This window comes from Globicephala melas, chromosome 1, assembly GCF_963455315.2.
Source record: "Globicephala melas chromosome 1, mGloMel1.2, whole genome shotgun sequence".
NCBI classification, from domain to species: domain Eukaryota; kingdom Metazoa; phylum Chordata; class Mammalia; order Artiodactyla; family Delphinidae; genus Globicephala; species Globicephala melas.
Genome location: NC_083314.1, coordinates 99,660,768 through 99,683,853, shown reverse-complemented (window position 1 = coordinate 99,683,853; position 23,086 = coordinate 99,660,768). Strand labels below are relative to the sequence as shown.

Here is a 23,086-nt window from a genome sequence, read left to right as displayed (position 1 = left end):
AATGTTGAATTGTGCTTCAAAACTGTTTATCCATGTTGTCTTAGAAAACACATCTGTTGATAAAGGGAACCAATCCAATAATTGTCAACCTGAAGGTCTGTCTTTTCTCTCTTACAGTCTGTTTAACATTTGGTAAAAAGGCCAAATATTTTTCAGTGTTTTAACTGAAAAATATCTCTGTGACCATTAGAACAGAGGCATGCCTTACTGGCACAGATTTATTTCTTAGAAGTTATAAAAATTCATGTTTTCAAGTCAAATTAGATTTTATTTAATTTTTTTTCAGTTTTAATACAGTTTATTTTTACTTTGTAAGACACTTTGATTTCTTTTTATTTTTTCAAATTTTATTTTCAATGCACCAGGAGAGTTAGCTATTCCAAAGAAATCTGGTGAGTCTTATATGTAAGCCGAAGGATCTTATAGTAACATGAATATTAACAACTAAATGTATCAGTTTCAAGAATTCACATTTTCATTTTGGGGTTTTCTTGTAGTGAAGAACATCTGCAGTTTCTCTACATAGTACTTGGTAGGTTGTAGGCTTTGGATTGGAAGAGGTAAAATTATTCTCTCACCTCATCTTTGCCTAGACATTTGTTTATAAAATGTGGTAATGTTGGAAAGTACCTTAAGTTCCTATCTGATCTAGGTTTCTTGGAAGTGTGTGTGTGTGTGTGTGTGTGTGTGTGCACTCGCACTTGTGCACAAACACATTTAATTAGAAAAACCAGCTTGTGTTATCTTAAATATTTTATTATTGATAAATATTGACATTTGTATAATCCACTGTGAAAGAAGGCACAGATACTAATTTTGGAAGCTTACCAGTAAGGTTATGTTATATTATTCAGTTAAAAGCTGTAACTTTCTTATTCATTTTTTTTCAGATTTGGATCTAAGACATAAATCTTTTTGTTTACTCCATCAACCTTATCCAGGTTACTGAATATAGCCCAATATTATCTAATGTTTATCTTTTTGGGTAGGCAGATTTGCAAACATATTCTTTTGGTTCTGTGAGTGAGTTCATTGCTTCTCTCCATATGATTGATTATAAAAGGTTACTGTTTAATCAAATGGATGTCTATAATCCAAATAAACAGACATAGCACAATGTATATATTTATCTAGGCCAACTTCGTGGTCAAGGATACAGGAATAGTGAACATAGAAACCTGTTTTCTTCTACTGTTCATAAATAATGGGTTTTAGCCTTTTGATGCTTAGAGCATACCCTTATTTTTGAATTTTTAAATAATGTTTTAAACTTAAGTATTACTTGAGATGGATGTTAAATTCTTTATCCAAATTGTTCTAAATAGATAGCTATGCTTGAGATTTAATTTGGCATGTGTAATCATAACACTCGGCATCTCTAAGATTTTATTTAGGGCATTATGGAGATTTTATGTTTATTATGATTAGATTAATGCAATTCAGACATGTACAAGGTGTCATGTCAAGTTTCATTTGTAACTTTTTATAACTGGGAAGAAACATCTGCATTTTAAACATGAAAATTATACAGCCAAGTTATGATTTTTGTGGAAATCAAATCTAATGGGTAGTATAAGTAATTAAAGTAGAGGCTCCAGGTTTCCTTGGTAGGATTACTCCAGTTTATTTTAACAAATACTTCTGAGCTCTTACAGCAGAGTGCAGACTCTGTATTGACACAGATTCCTACCATTGAGGTCTGTGCCATGTAGTGGAGCAGAGAACCTTTTCTGTGGATAACCTTGGCCCAGCAAAGAGAACTGCCTTCCTTCCCTGCCTGGGGAGGTATCTATGCAGTGCTATAGAGGGTGGAGACTTGGAGACTAAAAGCTGTGCCTGGTGGTGGAGGATGGGAGTAGGACTGGTGTTGGGGGTGGGTGAAAGAATGCTTAGGGGAAGAAGAGATGCATATATTTTGTGATGCATTGCAAAGTTTGTAGCCTGCAAAGTTTGGGTCCCCTCAGCCCTGCCCCAGTGTTCCCTGGGTTCAGAGGCACACCAGGAAGGGAAGGAAATGAAGCAGGTAATGGAGCAGTGGGAGGATGCTTGGCCCCTTGCCTGGTCTTCAGACCTTCTCTGAGGATCCTGGAGTGTGTGGACCAGAGGCTGACAGCTGGTGATCAAAGTCAGCCCACAGATGTGTTTTATTTGCTTTCCTAGTATTAAAAAACAATTTAAAACAGTCAACATTTCAAATATAGAGAGATTTTACATGAACATCCAATTGGAAGATCAGCTATATTCAGTCAAGTTTTCCTGTGGTCAGTTGGCCAGAGCTGAGGAGCATTTGCCTTTATTTATGTCTCTTGCCTGACCCTTGTAGCTGTTTGGTTTGCAGCTCCTGCAGGAGACTGTGGCAGTCTCCAGTTTGTGGTACACCCTGAGGGTTTGATGAGCCTCTGTTCCTCACTCCTGTCTTCTGTTTCCCCGTCTAAAAATCAGCACTGACAACAGATAGAAACCTGTAAAAACAAACAAAAAATGGAGGTGTGTTCATCATGACCCTGATATTTATAGATTTTTTCATTGTTTAAAGTATGTTTACCATGTTCATGGAAAGTGCTTATATTTTCTGTCTTCTCTTATTTCCCATTATTTCTTGCTGGGGCAAGCAATGTTTGTTTTCATTTCATTCCATTGCAGAGTGGCCAAGAGACAAAATTATTTTGAGCAAAGTACCTCCACTTTAAGTAAAGTTTTCTAAACTTTTCTTATGGTCTAGATAAAAATTTTTTGAAGTGGATTGAATTCATAACCATTTTGAGAATCAGATGCATGTTTTTATTTTAAGCTATATTATTTTGTCTTCATGTATGTCCAACTAGTCTAGTACTAATAGAGTGAAAAACGGTTATATTTGTAAGGGTTTCCTAAATTGTATAAGAATTATAAAATATTTTTCTTCTCTTTTCTCACAAAATTCTCCCAGCGAGTTGAAAATGGTGACTTCAACTGGATTGTTCCAGGAAAATTTTTAGCGTTTAGTGGACCACATCCAAAAAGCAAAATTGAAAATGGTAGGTTTTTATTTACTTTACCCTCCAAAAATTTATTTCAGTTCATCTTCTTTGAGTTCTTAATATCCTCAGATAATCCTTTCTATTGGTAATATTCTCCAAAGAATATTTATTAATTAAAAAAATTGAGCAGTATTTCAATTGTTAAATTACTAATTGAACAGTAATTAGTGTGTTAAATATTAGAGTTTAGTAAGTGGAACTATAATCACTGTTTTAAGACTATCAAATTTTTAGGTTGCCATAAATAGGGTGTTCACTTTACCTTGACCCAATTACTAAAGAAGAATCTGAGAAACCAACTGGTCAAAACAGTAAGCAGATTGCTGAATTCTATCAGTGGTTCTCAGATTTATTTGGTGGTGGTGGCGTGCTATACCTCAAGGTATTCTTTGGTAACACCATGTTGAATAATGACGATGATGGTGACAATAGGTGTCATTTATTAAGTGCTAGTTACTAGCTAATCACAGCATCATCTCATTTAGTGCACACACAACTCTATGAGGTGTAGGAACTATTACCTCTGTTTCACAGAGGAGGAAACCGAGGCATATGAGTAGGAGATTTGCCCAAGTTCACAAAGTAATATGCAGAACTGGTGATACTCCAGCCAAGAGCGGGGCTCCTAAGCATTGCCACTACACTGATCTGTTTAGTTCCATCATGGCAACTAGGAACAATTTTCTAGCTGACAATAATTAAATTACTTACTTGCAGTATATGTAGAGCCAGGGGCATACATATTCAGGAAAAAAAAGCATGACAAAAAAATAAGCCTCTTGAATGAAACATGATAGGCTATGTGTGTTTTCCCATTAACATATATTTTTTACTTAATTATTTTTTTTAACCTCAGATTCCCAGAAGACAAGTAATGATAGGTACCAAAGGTTTAAGAATAGTTGATGAGAGAAGTACATAAAATTAAAAAAATATCACCCATGAACATAATAGCTCCTTTTTGCTCCCTCTCTAGTCTTAGAGCTGGAGCACTAGTCCTTGGAGGAACATAATTTGAAACCCTTAGTCTAGATTTATAAGTTTATTATTCTTTCATAACCATCATCATCATCATCATAAGTATTTATTCTAAAATCTAGTGTCATTGTATATGGTTATTCATGCATTTAGATTTGATAATTTTTTTTGAGTTTCCACACATGTGCTTATCATTTTATACCTATGACATATCTCACAGGGAACTCTGCTTAAATCATGGGGATTGGATCATCCGCTCTGGGGATGGGTAATCCAGGTCTACAGAGTTACCCTAACAAATAGGATGTCTCTGTACTGAAGCCATAATTAGATCTTCTCATTTACACATTTGCTCATGAATCCGGTTCGCTACAGACATTGACTGAATAACCTGTTATGTTGGCTTGTTAGGAATAACTTGTTAAGTGCCTGAGGAAACTGCTTTCCACCGTTGGTCTTTCAAGACAGGATTGATTGAACCTCCCTTTAGCCTTCTGTGCAAAATGATCTGACTCAGACCCAGAAAACCTTAGTAGGTGTATGGTTTCAGTAGTGGCTTTGTTGTTGGGTGTTCATTTGGTGAAACTGAAAGAAATTTGCCATATAGGATTCACTTTTTAAATGAAATTTTCTTAAAGAGAAGATGAGAGGTGTAATTTAAAAAACCCATTTAAAATATTTTTATAGAGGTAATGCATGATTTTTTTTTTTAAAAGAAAATGCAGATGAACTCATAAAAACAGCATTAAAGTGACCTATAATTCTACCCACGTTTTCTAGGTTTACTAGTTGGTGGTGGGATTATTGGGGATTTTAATTTTCTTTCCATCTGCTTCTCTGTATTTTTTATTTGCACATATTTTTTTCTCTCTTAAAGAATATATATACACACACACACAGACTTACAAAAATATTCCTTTTTTTTTAACTAGCATGGAGTCATAACATGATTACTGTCTTATAGCAGCTTTTTTTTCACTTAATATATCACATACTCCTTTCCATGGCAATAAATGTAGATCTTCGTTATAATTTTCCATGACTGCATTCAATGACTATGCCATAATTTTACTAATCAATCACTTAATTTTTGAATGAGATCTAAGTTGTTCAATTTTTCACTTTTTAAAAACTACAGTGGTTGGTATACATGTCCATACATCTGTTTTGCAGCCCTGGTTTCTTTTCTAAATTCTTGGAAGTAGAATCACAAGATAAAAGGACATATTTTGTGTGTCAATTGTTACTTGTCAAAAGTCTTAAAAAATTATTTTTGGTCCTATATTACAATATAGGGAAATAATTATCCACCATTTGCTTATATGCTGGGAGTGGTGCTGATAAGCCTTTTGTGCACACCTCATCTATTTAATAAGCAGAAACACCCCCTGGAACAGGTGGTAGTTATTTTGTGGAAGAGAAGATGGAGACTTGGTAACCTAACTTGCCCAGGTTGACATAGCCAGAAAGTGGCAGTGTGTGGATTCAAACACAGGTCTCTTTGATTCCAAATTCTGTGTCCTTTTTAATTTTACTACAGAGAAGGAACATGTTCACTACAGAACTGTAAGCAATCTAGATAAAAAGTCACCTGTAATTATATAATCTAGAAATAACCACTGTTGAGATATCGTTCTCTCTATATCTTTTTTTCCTATGCATATACTGTGCCCTCTCACATTGAGAAAAAAAGATGTGAAAGTGCTGCTTACCTAATACTTGCCAGTTTTTATGTCTAGAATAATTTCATTTAAGGCTGTTGTTGGTAAAATATTGATATTTTACTGGAATCCCCATTTTAAGATCTGATATTCACTAGAAGTGTCATTTTTTTTGTAAAGTGGTTTAACTCTGTAAATTCTTTTTGAACTTAAGACTTTTTTTTTTTTAGTTGAGAAACCCCTGTATTTTCTGAGGTGGCTGAAAGTCATTTTAGGGGTCTGTTAGTAGAAAAAGGTAGATTTTTTACGGAGTTAGCACTGAAATAGCTGTTGCTAGGATGTAGCAAAAGGAAGCACTAAAACCTTGGTGTCTGGCAGAATGCATTATAGCAGTCTTAAGTGTGTGTTGTCAACAGAGACCAACTAGGAGTTCCTTTCAGCCATCTTTGTTCACATTGTTTTGACAGGGGGGACAAGAGGAGCCCTAACCCTTTTTTGATTAAACAAGTGTGACTTGATAAATGAATAATATAGCAGTAGAACAAATTGGATTTCAGATTTCCCCCCAAAACCCTCAAACTCTTAGGTGGCAATGTCCTCATCTCTACTCCAGAAAGAAAGAAAGAAAAAGGAAAGAAAGAACAGGGAAGGACAGCTCGAGACAGGCAATCCAAACAGTTTGAAGCATCGCCTGCTCATTGAATGAGAGAAGCTAGGTGTGAAGAGCCTGGGCTGCTTGAAGTCTGGCTCTGCCCCTAACTGGCTGTGTGAACTTCGTTGAGTTCCTCAACTTCTCTCATCATCAAACGGGGAAATAGGATGCACATTGCAGGCATTTGGTGAAGATTAGGGATATTATAGGAAGTGAGTGCCTTGCACAGTGTCGGGCACATTAGTAGGTGCTTATTAGGTAGCAGATATTCTGATTACATTTTTATCATTAATGAACCTGATAAACATATTTTATTGCTTTCCACATTTGCCTGCCTGTTTTGCAGTTTTACTTTTAATAATGAATGGGTGGACTAATCATTTGACTCTGCTGTTCTTCTGTTTCCTTTAAATGAGGTTCTGGGAAGAGATGAATTTTACAATCTCTCTTTGCTTTGAAATTGGTCAGCGCCAGGGCTCTGCCTGTGCTTTACTGATGCCAGGGCACCATCTAGTGGCCAGATGGAGTAAGGGTCGCATGAAAGCTCGGTCAGCTCCGTGCACGTTGCTAAAACCAGTCCTCCATCAGAAGCAACCAAATACATCGAAAACAGTTGTTCAGAGGTCAGAAGATATTGTCATTGTTGATTATAACTCATTTGAAACGCTTTTGAGGATTTTTAAGAAACTTCCTCACAAATCCAGGAAGTGCAGCCCCTAGTGTTCACGTAATGTCCCTGTTTTGGAGATCTAACAAATAGAATTGAGTTGGATTTTACCTTAAATCATCCCCAGCACTGGCCCTAGAATCTGACTGTCAGGGTTCAAATGCTGCCTCTGTCTCTTCCCAGCAGTGTGTGCCTGGGCCAGTTCACTTTCCCAGGCATCAGTGACTGATAATTGTAAGGTTTAATGAGATGATATACATGAAACACTTAGCTTAGTGCCTGGCACATAGTAAGCGCTCAATAAATGTTAGGTGCTATGATTACCATTACTGTTATTATTTCAGTGCCCTATTACCATATTTGGATAACTGTTCAGTGTTCTTTTCTCAAAAGATATAAGCAGTTTCTCTTGAAGTAGATTTAGGTATATTATCTGTAATGCCATTTACTCATGATGAGAATTCATATACGTAAAGAGAAGCTCTTACGGCCTTGGTGGAGGAGGGAAGGGACAGACACCAAAAGAACCATGAGCGTGCTTCCTGACAGGTGCCATCATACAGGTGCCAGTGATCACTAGGAGCCCAGGGTTAGAAGTGCCTGTCAGACTGTCACACCACGCCCCATCCCATGTGTCCCTAAGCCCTCTCCTTCCCACTCCTTACATGATAGAAAAGCTCTTGTTTCCTTATGCCAACCACAGTTCTTTCCCCCTTTAGGCTGGAAAATGATTTGAGCACACAAACCAACTAGGAAAACAGATTTGACTTTTTTCCAAGTGGAAAGGATCTGTTTTCTCTAAATGTGTATAAGTCCCTGTTTCTACACAGAAGATCGTAAGTAAGCTCTGTCTTACCTGTTTGCTCAGAAGCAGCCTGGCTTGTGGAAATCGTGTATGTGGGCTGCGGATTAGTTAGGCCCGCCTGCCAATGCTGCCTTCACCCCTTGTGCGACCTTGGCTAAGGCTGCCAGCGAGGGCTCTTGGTTGCACGCAGCAGATATTGGAATTATGCTGGGGAGCTCACAGTCTCCAAGCGAAGGCTGGAAAATGAGGCTTAGAAAATGAACAGGGTCTAAGGGAGGTCATGTATCAGCAGGATCCAGGCAGGAACGGAAACCACTTTATTTCAAACAGAGGGAATGCAATATAAGGAATTTGTTAGAAAGAAGGCTAAAAAGTAAAAGGGCACCTCTGAAAAAAACAGCATATTAAGGAAGAAATAGCTATTGCCTTTAAGGCAACGAGGGACAGAAAGGAAAACGTGGGGTTAGCAGGACCTGGGACCTTGGCAGGTGCTGGGAGCTCCGAAGGGCTGGTGCTTGCATCTGGAGCCTGAGGAGTGGGGACCCTGAGGCTGGGCTGCAGGCTGGTGCCAGGAGTGCCAAACTAAGCTGGGAATTCCTCTCTTCTGCTGCTGAAGCCATTCTGGCAGGAAAACAGAAGACATCCCTTCTCCCTCTTCTGGCCTCCAGTTGCTCCGGCAGTGCTTTAGTGACTCCCACTTTTCAGATGGACGGGAACCCAGTGGGAAAGGTAGCTTGGGCAATGTTGTATGTACACCCCAGCCCCGGCATATGAGTTGGCTTGCAACTGAGAGAAAATAGGAAATGACCAGGCTATGCAAGATTCGAGGCAGCAGGAAGTACAGCCACAGTGCAGAAACTGCTGGTTCACTTTGCTGGCTGCTGCTGCCCGCCCCACTCGGAGCCCACCGTCATGAACGAGTTCTGAGCGAGATCCCCTCACCTGGTATGCCCTGAATGGCTTACAGATGTGGTAATCAACGGACTGAGAAATTAGTCCTTTTAAACCCTGGGGCCACTAGGCAAGGCTTGCAGTGGTCAAAGCCCCCAGTGGTCACCTTGGTTGATTGGCCAAGTCGAGGTCATATGTCTGTAACCCAGCTGACTGCAGCTCCACGTGATGCTGGACCCACTCACAGTAGAACGGTGGTTAGAGCCCGACCACTTGTTCTTCTCAAAAAAGAAAATGTCTACAAAAGTGACCGCTCAACCTCTAGTTTCTTTCTTTTTTTTTTTTTTTGCGGTACGCGGGCCTCTCACTGTTGTGGCCTCTCCCGTTGCGGAGCGCAGGCTCTGGACGCACAGGCTCAGCGGCCATGGCTCATGGGCCCAGCTGCTCCGTGGCATGTGGGATCCTCCCGGACCGGGGCACGAACCCGTGTCCCCTGCATCGGCAGGCGGACTCTCAACCACTGTGCCACCAGGGAAGCCCTCTGTAGTTTCTTAACTGTTACATGGGGTTTACTATTTTTATCTTAATAGGCTGTTTTGAGAATTAAAGAAATTTATGCAGTTGTGACTTGTACATGGTAGGTGCTTAATAATCAGTCTCTCTTGTGGGGGACTGCATTGTAGATTAAAACTGTACACCTGGCAAAAAGGCTGCGTTTCAAAAGTATTTGTCAAGAGGAGTAAAAAGGACAGAGTCCTTCCAGGCTTACTGTACACATCTGAGGGCCTCAGGAATGCCTTTGTTTTGGCGTGGGAGGAGTGTGCTCCCAGGATTTGAAGCCTAAAGCTTGAGGTTTTGAACGTTCACGAGCTATTTCCAATACTCAGAAGAGGTTTTTTTTCCCCCCTCCTATGGTGTTTTTCTCAGTTTTTCAGACTGCTGCTTTTAGGAACGTTGCTTCGACCTTACTTTCTCCTGAAATGTGCTTTCCTCCTAAGCTCTGTTGAGATTGATCATCTTTATTGTGAAGGGTTTTCGTGTTCCTGGGTTACTTAAGACAAAATGCGTGCCTTTTGCTTACAGCCCCTGCTTTCCTTTAGGTTATCCTCTTCATGCCCCCGAAGCCTACTTTCCTTATTTCAAAAAGCATAACGTGACTGCAATCGTGAGGCTGAACAAAAAGATTTACGAGGCGAAGCGCTTCACCGATGCTGGCTTCGAGCACTATGACCTCTTCTTCATCGATGGCAGCACACCCAGCGACAACATCGTGCGAAGGTTCCTGAATATCTGCGAGAACACGGAGGGGGCGATCGCGGTTCACTGCAAAGGTGCGAGCGAGGAGGCCTCGGTGGGCACTGGGTTTCTGAGAGGGGGTGAGCCAAAAGACAGCAAAACGTGAAACAAAACCAGTTAGCGGCTTAGGAAACAGATGAGTTGTTTCTAGTTTGAGAAAACTGGAACACAAACCCATTTAAATGACCCCTTCCTAAAGAAAGGATTGCTTGGATGTGGACAGTTGGTGGTGTGCGGCTTTCTGGACAAGGCAGTTGTTCTGGCCTTACCTTCCCCAATTCACAATCGGGACACCAGGTGCCATGAGGAGGGGAAATCGCAGCAGCACCGTCGGTAGGCTGGCACAGTTGTCAGGAGGCAAGGGTTGTTTGTTCCCCTTTCTCCTTCTCTTCCATAATTGCCCATCCTTTTTCCATCCTCCTCCACCCATCTGATATTTAATGCTCCCATTTCGTGACCCAGCTATCTGGAGCCCCACTTCGCACCCCCCCCTTCCTCTCCCCTATTAGCCTTTTGCATCGTGGAACAGAGTGTCTTACTTGACCATTGCAAGGGGGCGGCAGCATACCTAACCCTAACCCTGACCCTAACCCTAGGGGCGGCAGCATACCCGGCTCATCCGCTAGCTTCCTTGCCACAGGTCTGTTACTGCCTCTTTGAAAGCTTGAAAGACTTATGTAAATGCATCTGTGGTCTCCAGGAGTGGGTACTTTGGAACAGGAGTCGCCAGATTTAGCAAATAAAAATACAAGATGCCCAGTTAAATTTGAATTTTAGATAAACAGTACTTTTTTAGCATGTCTCAAATAGTGCACCAAACATACATTCTGTATTTTACCTGGCAACCTTGCGTCAGCTACTCAGAAAATATGAAATACCATTTGCTCTAAGCCTAGTTGTTATAGACTCTGAGGAGGCTCGCATGGTAAGATTTTCCAGCACGGTGGAAGGTATTTTACGGGGGTCTTTCTTTTCAGTGAGCAGAAATCACTTTGGCCACCAGGGATGGAGCCTCTAGTTCCTCACATGCAGCTTTTCATATCGCCACTGGGTGGTGCTGTTCTCCGGTGTTGAGTCTGAGAACCGGTTTCTGTCGCGTTTTATGCTAATTGTCTGGTAGGTGTTGGGGATTGTACTGTTCTTTTCATGTGCCTAGTGCTGCTGTAACTGACTTACTCAGACGAGGTGGCTTTGGTTCTAACAGAAATTAAAATACCATTTTGTAGGCCCTTGCTTCTATGTTTAAGATTTGAGTAGGTGGAGGTACTTTGCTGAACATGTGAGCAGTAACTGGAAGCTGCATTTTGCGGGAGCCCCGGCGAGGGAAACGAGCTGCACGTGGCCCCTGGTTCAGCGGAGGGCTCCTCAGTCAAGCTTCGTCCACGTTGACAGAGCCCCCTCCCGCCCCTCCGCGTTTCTCAGCAGGACGGGGCCCCGACTTGCTGGACTTGCTGGACTTCCTGTCTTGGGGGTGCGGGGGGCGTGGGTCTCTTAGGAAGGACTGCTGCTTTCGGTTCTGCCCAGGTCACTGTGGGGTTGGCGGTGTCTGCCTTGCCCCCGAGTGATCCGTAGGCGCCCTGGCTTTGCCTCTCCATCCCATTTTGTTAAAGATTGCCCAGGCCCAAGGAAAAGCCTGCATTTCACACGCAGTCGGCCCTCCGTGGTATCCGGGGTTTCCGCATCCGCCGAAGTGACTATAAGGGACTTGAGTATCCCCAGATTTTGGAATACGCTGGGGTCCTGGAACCAATCCCTCGCGCATACCAAGAGCCCATTGTATTTCAGCTATAAGTGGAACTTGAAAGCTAATGGGAATATGGCAGCTGCTAACGTTTAGTAGGAGCTATTCATATGTTCTGTTTCAAAGCTTATTTTTGTGTCATAAAAATCAGTATTTTTCCTGGGATTAATTTGGCCTTACTTCCTAATCAATTAGTTTTATGGTTACCAAGGCATATAGTTTCTCTGCCTGTCATTGTCTTGGATTGACAAATTCAGGGGAGGAGAAATGCAAAGCTTTCCCTGAAACTCAGCATCTCTCTTGATATTATTCCTCACCTGACAAACATTGGGAAAATGAACCGCTCTTGTGTTAAACATTCTTGTTACAAGGATATAATAACATTCTTGTTATTATATCCTTGACTTGTGAATGTTGACCTTGTAAAGAATATTTTAAGAAATTCATATGTTTTATGTTGCAGAGGTTTTTATATTTTAATCAGAACCTTTAGCATCGAAGTCAGTTCTTTTATAGGAAGGTCACAATTACAGGTGGTGACATCTTTTTGAGAGTGTTATTTCATTTGCTTCCACTTGTACACACATGTAGGATTCTTTCATAAGGATTACACTTTTGATTTAATTACAGCTGTATTGTTTTAAATAGCGTGGTTAGCTACTATAGGCCTGTTAATTATTTCGACATCTGCGCTAATTAAGTCAGCTTAGTTTCCTGGGAATTAAAGCAGCACTGAGCATTTTAATTGAACTATAAGGAGGAGGGAGAGAGACCCTTATCCAATGTCAAATGAACTTTGGTAGCTGCTGAAAAAAATGACTATTTCCTGCCTCAACGTAAAGTACTAAAAATAGAGACAAACTGGAAACTAATTTTCTGGGAATGTGTGAAATCTTACAATGATTCAATATCTGCAGTTTGCCTTCTGGTTGATAAAAGGAATGGCTATGATTTCGTGACATTCTCTAGCACAAATAATCATTAAACAACAGCAACATTGTGATGTTCCAGTGTGTGATTTTTGATGTTCTATGGGAGTTTCAGAAAACGCCTGGAACTGTAAGGCAATCAGTGCTTAACTTGGTATAAATAGAAGACGTTTCAAAGTCTTCTCTTGCTGTGCCAGGGAGCCCTTTAATTATGAATGCTTTAAAAAATTTGTTAAAGTTTTTATAGAAACTTAGTGAACTGTTCCTATTCTGTTGAACTGTGGTAAGAGCTCCTAACTATTGAGTGCTAAGTAGGTTCTTTTTATAGATCTAAATTATAGACTCTTTTTAAAAGGGGGAAGCAACTTTAGTTTTAGAGAAAGTTGAAAAATTTCTGCACCACCTTTTTTCCTTGGTGGTGAGTGTGTGTGATGAGGAACGCAACCAAGGGAACGGGCAGCCTCCTGCACAGGGAGGGGTTCAGGGAGAGACAGTGTTGTCTCCGTAGGGAAGGCCATTTTCTTCCCAGATAGAGACCCAAATTGGTGACTTGAAGGAGGACACTGGAAACCAACTGGGCTTCCTGCTTCAGGCTGTCCAGCTGTGTTGTATCAACATGATTGCCTGTAGTCTCGTCAGATGTCTGAGGACTTAACAGCTCTGCAGAAACAAAATATTTGCTCTGGGCACAAACATGAAGGCAAATAACTCATATTAAAGGAAGAGAGTCCTACTGAGACCATGATTAAGCTTCACTCTTTTCTAAAGAATGTCGATGTTTTATCTGGGGTAAAGTGTACTTCAGATGAAAACAGGACACACACACACACCCCTCATCTAATAAAATAGTGTAAATATAATTTTTAAAAAGGAAGATTGAATGGGAAGGGAATGCCAGGCATCCGTAAACATGAGCTTGATTGTAATTTCATTTACATTTTTGGTATGTATTCTCAACCTCAGGTGATACTGCCCTCAAGGGGGAAAAATTGTTTTTGGGTGGTAAAAAACATTTTCTTTTTCTGTATACAGTGTAGATTTATACACGGCACATAAAGAAATAGGTGGTCTGTCTGTGACAGTAAAATTTCATGGGGGACAGTTAGGAAAAAAATGCCTAGAGGGGCTCTTGGTTTGGGGGGGAGGACAATAATGAAGAGAAGGTTGAGAAACACCTTAGAGACATGCGTTTTTAAAATTTTCACATTTATGAAACTAGGATGGATCTTAAAATTGATCGCATACCATAGTTTAATTTTTTCTTAGTGGAACTTAAATAATGGTGTATGTTACACCGTTAGATGACATGGTATCTTAGATTTGCTGAAAAATTGTGTATTTCCAAGTAGTGAGGAAATTAGAGAAGATTCTCTTTATTATTTGACTAGAAAAAGCTGACAAAAGGCCTCCTCCTTTTGAGGGAGGGGGGAGATTCCGGAACATATAAAAAACAAAGGCACCAACACTTTCCTATGTCCTTTTCTAACTAAATGTTTTCATGGATGACATTGTACCAATTTTCCAGGCTAGAAATATCCGTTGTCTTTAGCTTTCTCTGTGACCCAATCAAAATGTCTTTCTAATTCAGCTCTTCATTGTTACCACTGTCTCCCCCGTCCATGCCTGTCAGCCAGCCTTGCTCCTGCCCCAGCCTTCCAGCTCCTCTCTCTGGCTCCCGTCTCTGTCCTTTCCAATCCAGAGGTATGCTGCTGCCTCATCCACCTGCTTTTATCATGTCACATTCTTTGACCCCAAATACATGACAGCTTTATTTTGCCCTTTACATTGATTAAAGGCAAAATCAGATTTTTGCATGATACCAATTGTATGTTTATTAGTTGTTGATAATATCATGAATTTCATAATACTTTTTTTTTTTTTTTTTTTGCGGTACGCGTGACCTCTCACTGTTGTGGCCTTTCCCGTTGTGGAGCACAGGCTCCGGACGCGCAGGGTCAGCGGCCATGGCTCACGGGCCCAGCCGCTCCGCGGCATGTGGGATCCTCCCGGACTGGGGCACGAACCCGCGTCCCCTGCATCGGCAGGCGGACTCTCAACCACTGTGCCACCAGGGAAGCCCCCATAATACTTTTAAAATGAGTTGAATTTCGTTCATCAGAGGCTCATCTACATGTTTGAGGAGTAATAACACATATATGCAGGAGATGTGCCCTAATCAGTGCTCAGAGAACTTTGCATCTGGGTTTGGGGATTCCCAAATAACTCAGAAGTCTTTGGTGTCTTTGGCCCACAGTTGATAACCTGCTTCTGCTAAGTACAGGTTCCTCCACTTAAATCAGAGGTGCCCTTTAATCTGCCTCCTCTACACCCATCTGCTCTTATTTTCTACTCAGCACACACTGACACATTCTCCAGACCAGCCAGGCTTTCCATCACTGGACCCTTTGCTGAAAATGTCCCGTGACCTTCCTATTCTTTAGAGTCTGTTGAAGTCCTTGTCATCAATGACACATTCTTTGAAGACACCAACAGCTCACACAGTCCCTTTCTTTGAGAGCCCAGTTTCAGTTTAAACCTAATTTCTTTGCTTCTTGGTTAATATTCTTGTGTCTACAACTTCTTTGATAACGTATCCTGGTCAAAATTATATCCTCTACTTGCTTATCTCCTTATCCTCTGAGCAAAACCCTGTCCTGGGTAGCTTGTAGACAGCAAATAAACATTGGACTAGCTGAATCAAAGGATTAAAAGCAAAGAGCCACTTTGTCGTTTCTAAGAAGAAGAGTATACGATAGGAAGAGATTAAGTAGTGGAAAAATAACTCAGCACAGTGCCTTGCTCATGGGTGGTACTTAACAAATAAAAGTTTATAGTACTGAATTTAATTCCAAGAAGGCAGATATGGAAAGATTTAGAAAATGCTTGTAAATAAGCATTAGTGGCTCAGTACTGCATATCTCATGAGGGCAGGCGTCCTGCTTGTCTTCATGTTTCTGGCCCCAGCGTCTGTCACAGCACCGCATGCTCAGCCGGTCTTAGTATTTGTAGAATGGAGTGACTGAATGGATGAGCCGAGACTGGAAAGAACTCTGGGACACTCACAGGACCCCTGGGGATTTAGGTCCTGAATTGCATATTCACTTGTTATGCTAATGTGAGTGAACTGGTTAGTATCTTTGGGCTTCAGTTCTGGTGTGTGAACAACAGTCACCATATTTGAAGACCCTACAGCTTGATCAAATTTTTGAATATTTTGGGAAAGGAGGAAGCCAGTGTAGATTTAAAAAAATTGTCTAAATCCTATCACTTTTTAAAAATAGATTTTTATTGTAATATAATTGTTTCACAATACTGTGTTAGTTTCTGTTGTACAACAAAGTGAATCAGCCATATGCATACATATATCCCCATGTCCCCACCCTCTTGAGCCTCCCTCCCACCCTCCCTATCCCACCCCTCTAGGTGGTCACAAAGCACCGAGCTGATCTCCCTGTGCTATGCCGCTGCTTCCCACTAGCTATCTGTTTTACATTTGGTAGTGTATATATGTCCATGCCACTCTCTTACTTTGTCCCAGCTTACCCTTCCCCTTCCCCGTGTCCTCAAGTCCATTCTCTACATCTGCATCTTTATTCCTGTCCTGCCCCTAGGTTATTCATAACCTTTTTTTTTTTTTTTTTTTTTTTAGATTCCATATATGTGCGTTAGCATACGGTATTTGTTTTTCTCTTTCTGACTTACTTCACTCTGTATGGCAGACTCTAGGTCCATCCACCTCACTGCAAATAACTCAATTTCGGTTTTTTTTTTTATGGCTGAGAAATAGTCCATTGTATATACATGCCACATCTTCTTTATCCATTCATCTGTCGATGGACACTTAGGTTGCTTCCATGTCCTGGCTATTGTAAATACTGCTGCAATGAACATTGTGGTACATGTCTCTTTTTGAATTATGGTTTTCTCAGGGTATATGCCGAGTAGTGGGATTGCTGGGTCATATGGTAGTTCTATTTTTAGTTTTTTAAGGAACTTCCATACTGTTTTCCATAGTGGCTGTATCAATTTACATTCCCACCTACAGTGCAGGAGGGTTCCCTTTTCACCACACCCTTTCCAGCAGTTATTGTGTCTAGATCTTTTGATAATGGCCATTCTGACTGGTGTGAGGTGATACCTCATTGTAGTTTTGATTTGCATTTCTCTAATAATTAGTGATGTTGAGCATTTTTTCATGTACCTCTTGGCCATCTGTCTGTCTTCCTTGGTGAAATGTCTGTTTAGGTCGTCTGCCCATTTTTAACTGGATTGTTTGTTTCTTTGATAATGAGCTCCATGAGCTGTTTGTATATTTGGAGATTAATCCTTTGTTTGTTGTTTCATTTGCAAATATTATTTCCCATTCTGAGGGTTGTCTTTTTTATGGTTTCCTTTGCTGTGCAAAAGCTTTTAAGTTTAATTAAGTCCCATTTGTTTATTTTTGTTTTTATTTCCGTTACTCTAGGAGGTGGGTCAAAAAAGATCTTCCTGTGGTTTATGTCAAAGAGTGTTTTTCCTATGTTTTCCTCTAAGAGTTTTATAGTGTCTGGTCTTACATTTAAGTCTTTAATCCTTTTGGAGTTTATTTTTGTGTATGATGTTAGGGAGTGTTCTAATTTCATTCTTTTACATGTAGCTGTCCAGCTTTCCCAGCACAACTTTTTGAAGAGGATGTCTTTTCTCCATTGTATATTCTCACCTTCTTTGTCGTAAATTAGGTGCCCATATGTGCATGGGTTTAACTCTGGGCATTCTATCCTGTACCATTGATCTATATTTCTGTTTTTGTGCCAGTACCATACTGCCTTCATTACTGTAGCTTTGTAGTATAGTCTGAAATCAGGGAGCCTGATTCCTCCAACTCTGTTTTTCTTTCTCAAGATTGCTTTGGCTCTTCGGGGTCTTTTGTGTTTCCATACGAATTGTAAAATATTTTGTTCTAATTCTGTGAAGAATGCCATTGGTAGTTTGCTAGGGATTGCACTGAATTTGTAGATTGCTTTGGGTAGTATAGTCATTTTCACAATATTGATTCTTCCAATCCAAGAACATGGTATATTTCTCCATCTGTTTACGTCATCTTTGATTTCTTTCATCAGTGTTTTATAGTTTTCTGAGTACAAGTCTTTTGCCTCCTTAGGCAGGTTTATTCCTAGGTATTTTATTCTTTTTGTTGCAATGGTAAATGGGAGTGTTTCCTTAATTTCTCTTTCTGATTTTTCGTTGTTGGTGTGTAGGAATGCCAGAGATTTCTGTGCATTAATTTTTTATCCTGCAACCTTACCAAATTCATTTATTAGTTCTAGTAGTTTCCTGGTGGCATCTTTAGGTTTTTCTATGTATAGTATCATGTCATCTGCAAACAGTGACAGTTTTACTTCTTCTTTTCCAATTTGTATTCCTTTTATGTCTTTTTCTTTTCTGATTGCTGTGGCTAGGACTTCCAAAACTATGTTGAATAAGAGTGGCGAGAGTGGACATACTTGCCTTGTTCCTGATCTTAGTGGAAATGCTTTCAGTTTTTCACCATTGAGTATGATGCTTGCTGTGGGTTTGTCATATATGGCCTTTATTATGTTGAGGTAGGTTCCCTCTCTGCCCATTTTCTGGAGAGTTTTTATCATAAATGGGTGTTGAATTTTGTCGAAAGCTTCTTTTGCATCTATTGAGATGATCATATGGTTTTTCTTGCTTAACTTGTTAATATGGTGTGTCACATTGATTGATTTGTGTATATTGAAGAATCCTTGCATCCCTGGGATAAATCCCACTTGATCATGGTGTATGATCTTTTTAATGTGCTGTTGGATTCTGTTTGCTAGTATTTTGTTCAGGATTTTTGCATCTATGTTCATCAGTGATACTGGTCTATAATTTTCTTTTTTTTGTGATACTTTTTCTGGTTTTGGTATCAGGGTGATGGTGGCTTTGTAGAAAGAATTTGGGAGTGTTTCTCCCTCTGCAATTTTTTGGAAGCGTTTGAGAAGGATCAGTGTTAGCTCTTCTGTAAGTGTTTGATAGAATTCACCTGTGAAGCCATCTGGTCCTGGACTTTTGTTTGTTGGAAGATTTTTAATTACAGTTTCAATTTCATTATTTGTGATAGGTCTGTTTATATTTTCTAATTCTTCCTGGTTCAGTCTTGGAAACTTGTACCTTTCCAAGCATTTGTCCATTTCTTCATGGTTGTCCATTTTATTGGCATATAGTTGTTTGTAGTAGTCTCGTATAATCCTTTGTATTTCTGCAGTGTCTGTTGTGATTTCTCCTTTTTCATTTCTAATTTTGTTGATTTGCATCCTCTCCCTTTTTTTCTTGATGAGTCTGGCTAAGGCTTTATCAGTTCTTTATCAAAAAGAACCAGCTTTTAGTTTTATTGATCTTTGCTATTGTTTTCTTCATTTCTTTTTCATTTATTTCTGATTTGATCTTTATGATTTCTTTCCTTCCACTGACTTTGGGTTTTCTTTGTTCTTCTTTGTCTAGTGGTTTTTAGTGTAGGGTTTGATTGTTTATTTGAGATTTTTCTTGTTTCTTGAGGTGAGATTGAATTGCTATAAACGTCTCTCTTAGAACTGCTTTTGCTGCGTCCTATAGGTTTTGTTCATTTTGTTTTGTTGTCATTTGTTTCTGTGTATTTTTAAATTTCTTCTTTGATTTCTTCAGTGATCTCTTGGTTATTTAGTAGTGCACTGTTTAGCCTCCACGTATTTGTGTTTTTTACAGTTTATTTCCTGCAGTTGATTTCCAATCTCATAGCGCTGTGGTCAGAAAAGATGTTTGATATGATTTCAGTTCTCCTAAATTTTCTGAGGCTTGATTTGTGACCCAAGATGTGATCTATCCTGGATAATGTTCTGTGTGCACTTAAGAAGAAAGTGTATTCTGTCACTTTTGGGAGGAATGTTCTATAAATATCAATTAAATCTATCTGGTTTATTGTATAATGTAAAGCTTGTGTTTCCTTATTTATTTTCTGTCTGGATGATCTGTCCATTGGTTTAAGTGGCGTGTTAAAGTCCCCTACTATTATTGTGTTAGTGTTGATTTCTCCTTTCATGGTGTTAGCATTTGCCTTATGTATTGAGGTGCTCCTATGTTGGGTGCATAAACATTTATAATTGTTATATCTTTTTCTTGGATTGATCCTTTGATCACTATGCAGTGTCCCTCCTTATCTCTTGTAACAGTCTTTATTTTAAAGTCTATTTTATCTGATACGAGTATTGCTACTCCAGCTTTCTTTTGATTTCCATTTGCCTGGAATATCTTTTTTTATCACTTCACTTTCAGTCTGTATGAGTCCCTAGGTCTGAAGTGGATCTCTTGTAGACAGCATATATATGTATTTTGTATCCATTCAGCCAGTCTGTGTCTTTTGGTTGGGGCATTTAATCCATTTACATTCAAGGTTATTATCGATATGTATGTTCCTATTACCATTTTCTTAATTCTTTTGGGTTTGTTTTTGTGGGTCTTTTTCTTCTCTTGTGTTACCTGCCTAGAGAAGTTTCTTTACCATTTGTTGTAAAGCTGGTTTGGTGGTGCTGATTTCTCTTAGTTTTTGCTTGTCTGAATAGCTTTTGACTTCTCCATCGAATCTGAATGAGATCCTTGCTGGGTAGAGTAATCTTGATTGTAGGTTTTTCTCTTTCCTCACCTTAAGTATATTCTTTTTGTTTTACTTAAGTGAAAAAAAAATGTGTGATTTATTAACATATTAAAGCTATAAACCTATTAATGAAAATTTCAAGCAAATCTTCCTTAATTTACGTTTTGGGAGAATTTGTTTCAATGAACAGGGTAAGAGAGAACTGCATTCATTTTTTTTTTTTAACATCTTTATTGCAGTTTAATTGCTTTACACTGGTGTGTTAGTTTCTGCTTTTTAACAAAGTGAATCAGATATACATATGCATATGTCCCCATAGTCTTCCCTCTTGCGTATCCCTCCCTCCCACCCTCCCTATCCCACCTCTCTAGGTGGTCACAAAGCACCGAGCTGATCTCCCTGTGCTATGCGGCTGCTTCCCACTAGCTATCTATTTTACGTTTGGTAGTGTATATACGTCCATGCCACCTTTCACTTTGTCACAGCTTACCCTTCCCCCTCCCTATATCCTCAAGTCCATTCTCTAGTAGGTCCGTGTCTTTATTCCCGTCTTGCCCCTAGGTTCTTCATGACCTGTTTTTTTTCCTTAGATTCCATATATATGTGTCAGCATACAGTATTTCTTTTTCTCTTTCTGATTTACTTCACTCTGTACAATGGACTCTAGGTCCATCCACCTCACTACAAATAACTCAATTTTGTTTCTTTTCATGGCTGAGTAATGTTCCATTGTATATATGTGCCATATCTTCTTTATCCATTCATCTGTTGATGGACACTTAGGTTGCTTCCATGTTCTGGCTATTGTAAATAGAGCTGCAATGAACATTTTGGTACATGACTCTTTTTGAATTATGGTTTTCTTAGGGTATATGCCCAGTAGTGGGATTGCTGGGTAGTATGGTAGTTCTATTTTTAGTTTTTTAAGGAACCTCCATACTGTTTTCCATAGTGGCTGTATCAATTTACATTCCCACCAACAGTGCAGGAGGGTTCCGTTTTCTCCACACCCTCTCCAGCATTTATTGTTTGTAGATTTTTTGATGATGGCCATTCTGACCGGTGTGAGATGATATCTCATTGTAGTTTTGATTTGCATTTTTCTAATGATTAATGATGTTGAGCATTCTTTCATGTGTTTGTTGGCAATCTGTATACCTTCTTTAGAGAAATGTCTATTTAGGTCTTCTGCCCATTTTTGGATTGGGTTGTTTGGTTTTTTGTTATTGAGCTGCATGAGCTGCTTGTAAATTTTGGAGATTAATCCTTTGTCGGTTGCTTCATTTGCAAATATCTTCTTCCATTCTGAGGGTTGTCTTTTGGTCTTGTTTATGGTTTCCTTTGCTGTGCAAAAGCTTTGAAGTTTCATTAGGCCCCATTTGTGTATTTTTGTTTTTATTTACACTTCTCTAGGAGGTGGGTCAAAAAGGATCTTGCTGTGATTTATGTCATAGAGTGTCCTGCCTATGTTTTCCTCTAAGATTTTGATAGTGTCTGGCCTTATATTTAGGTCTTTAATCCATTTTGAGTTTATTTTTGTGTATGATGTTAGGGAGTGTTCTAATTCCCTACTTTTATATGTACCTGTCCAGTTTTCCCAGCACCACTTATTGAAGAGGCTGTCCTTTCTCCACTGTACATTCCTGCCTCCTTTATCAAAGATAAGGTGACCATATGTGTGTGGGTTTATCTCTGGGCTTTCTATCCTGTTCCATTGATCTATATTTCTGTTTTTGTGACAGTACCATACTGTCTTGATTACTGTAGCTTTGTAGTATAGTTTGAAGTCAGGGAGCCTGATTCATCCAGCTCCATTTTTTGTTCTCAAGATTGCTTTGGCTATTCGTGGTCTTTTGTATTTCCATACAAATTGTGAAATTTTTTGTTTTAGTTCTGTGAAAAATGCCAGTGGTAGTTTGATAGGGATTGCACTGAATCTGTAGATTGCTTTAGGTAGTAGAGTCATTTTCACAGTGTTGATTATTCCACTACAAGAACATGGTATATCTGTCCATTTATTTGTATCATCTTTAATTTCTTTCATCAGTGTCTTATAATTTTCTGCATAGAGGTCTTTTGTCTCCTTAGGTAGGTTTATTCCTAGATATTTTTTTCTTTCTGTTGCAGTGGTAAATGGGAGTGTTTTCTTAATTTCCCTTTCAGATTTTTCATCCTTAGTGTATAGGAATGCAAAATATTTCTGTGCATTAATTTTGTATCCCGCTACTTTACCAGATTCATTGATTAGCTCTAGTAGTTTTCTGGTAGCATCTTTAGGATTCTCTATGTATAGTATCATGTCATCTGCAAACAGTGATAGCTTTACCTCTTCTTTTCCGATTTGGATTCCTTTTATTTCCTTTTCTTCTCTGATTGCTGTGGCTAAAACTTCCAAAACTATGTTGAATAATAGCGGTGAGAGTGGGCAACCTTGTCTTGTTCCTGATCTTAGAAGGAATGGTTTCAGTTTCTCACCATTGAGGATGATTTTGGCTGTAGGTTTGTCATATATGGCCTTTATTATGTTGAGGAAAGTTCCCTCTATGACTATTTTCTGGAGGCTTTTTATCATAAATGAGTGTTGAATTTTGTCAAAAGCTTTCTCTGCATCTATTGAGATGATCATATGGTTTTTCTCCTACAATTTGTTAATATGGTATATCACATTGATTGATTTGCTTATATTGAAGAAACGTTGCATTCCTGGGATAAACCCCACTTGATCATGGTGTATGATCCTTTTAATGTGCTGTTGGATATTCTGTTTGCTAGTATTTTGTTGACGATTTTTACATCTATGTTCATCAGTGATATTGGCCTGTAGTTTTCTTTCT

At 39.4% G+C, this 23,086-nt stretch overlaps 1 protein-coding gene across 3 annotated transcripts in view; it reads left to right on the top strand.

Annotated features, from left to right (window-relative positions):
- Window positions 1-23,086, top strand: part of CDC14A (cell division cycle 14A) — a 184,284-nt gene that overhangs the window by 99,813 nt on the left and 61,385 nt on the right. For all 3 annotated transcript variants that reach the window (XM_060302138.2, XM_030868810.3, XM_060302133.2), the window contains 2 exons: window positions 2,930-3,017; window positions 9,775-10,005. In XM_060302138.2, coding sequence (XP_060158121.1) covers window positions 2,930-3,017; window positions 9,775-10,005 — 319 coding nt within the window. The remainder of the gene's footprint in view (window positions 1-2,929; window positions 3,018-9,774; window positions 10,006-23,086) is intronic.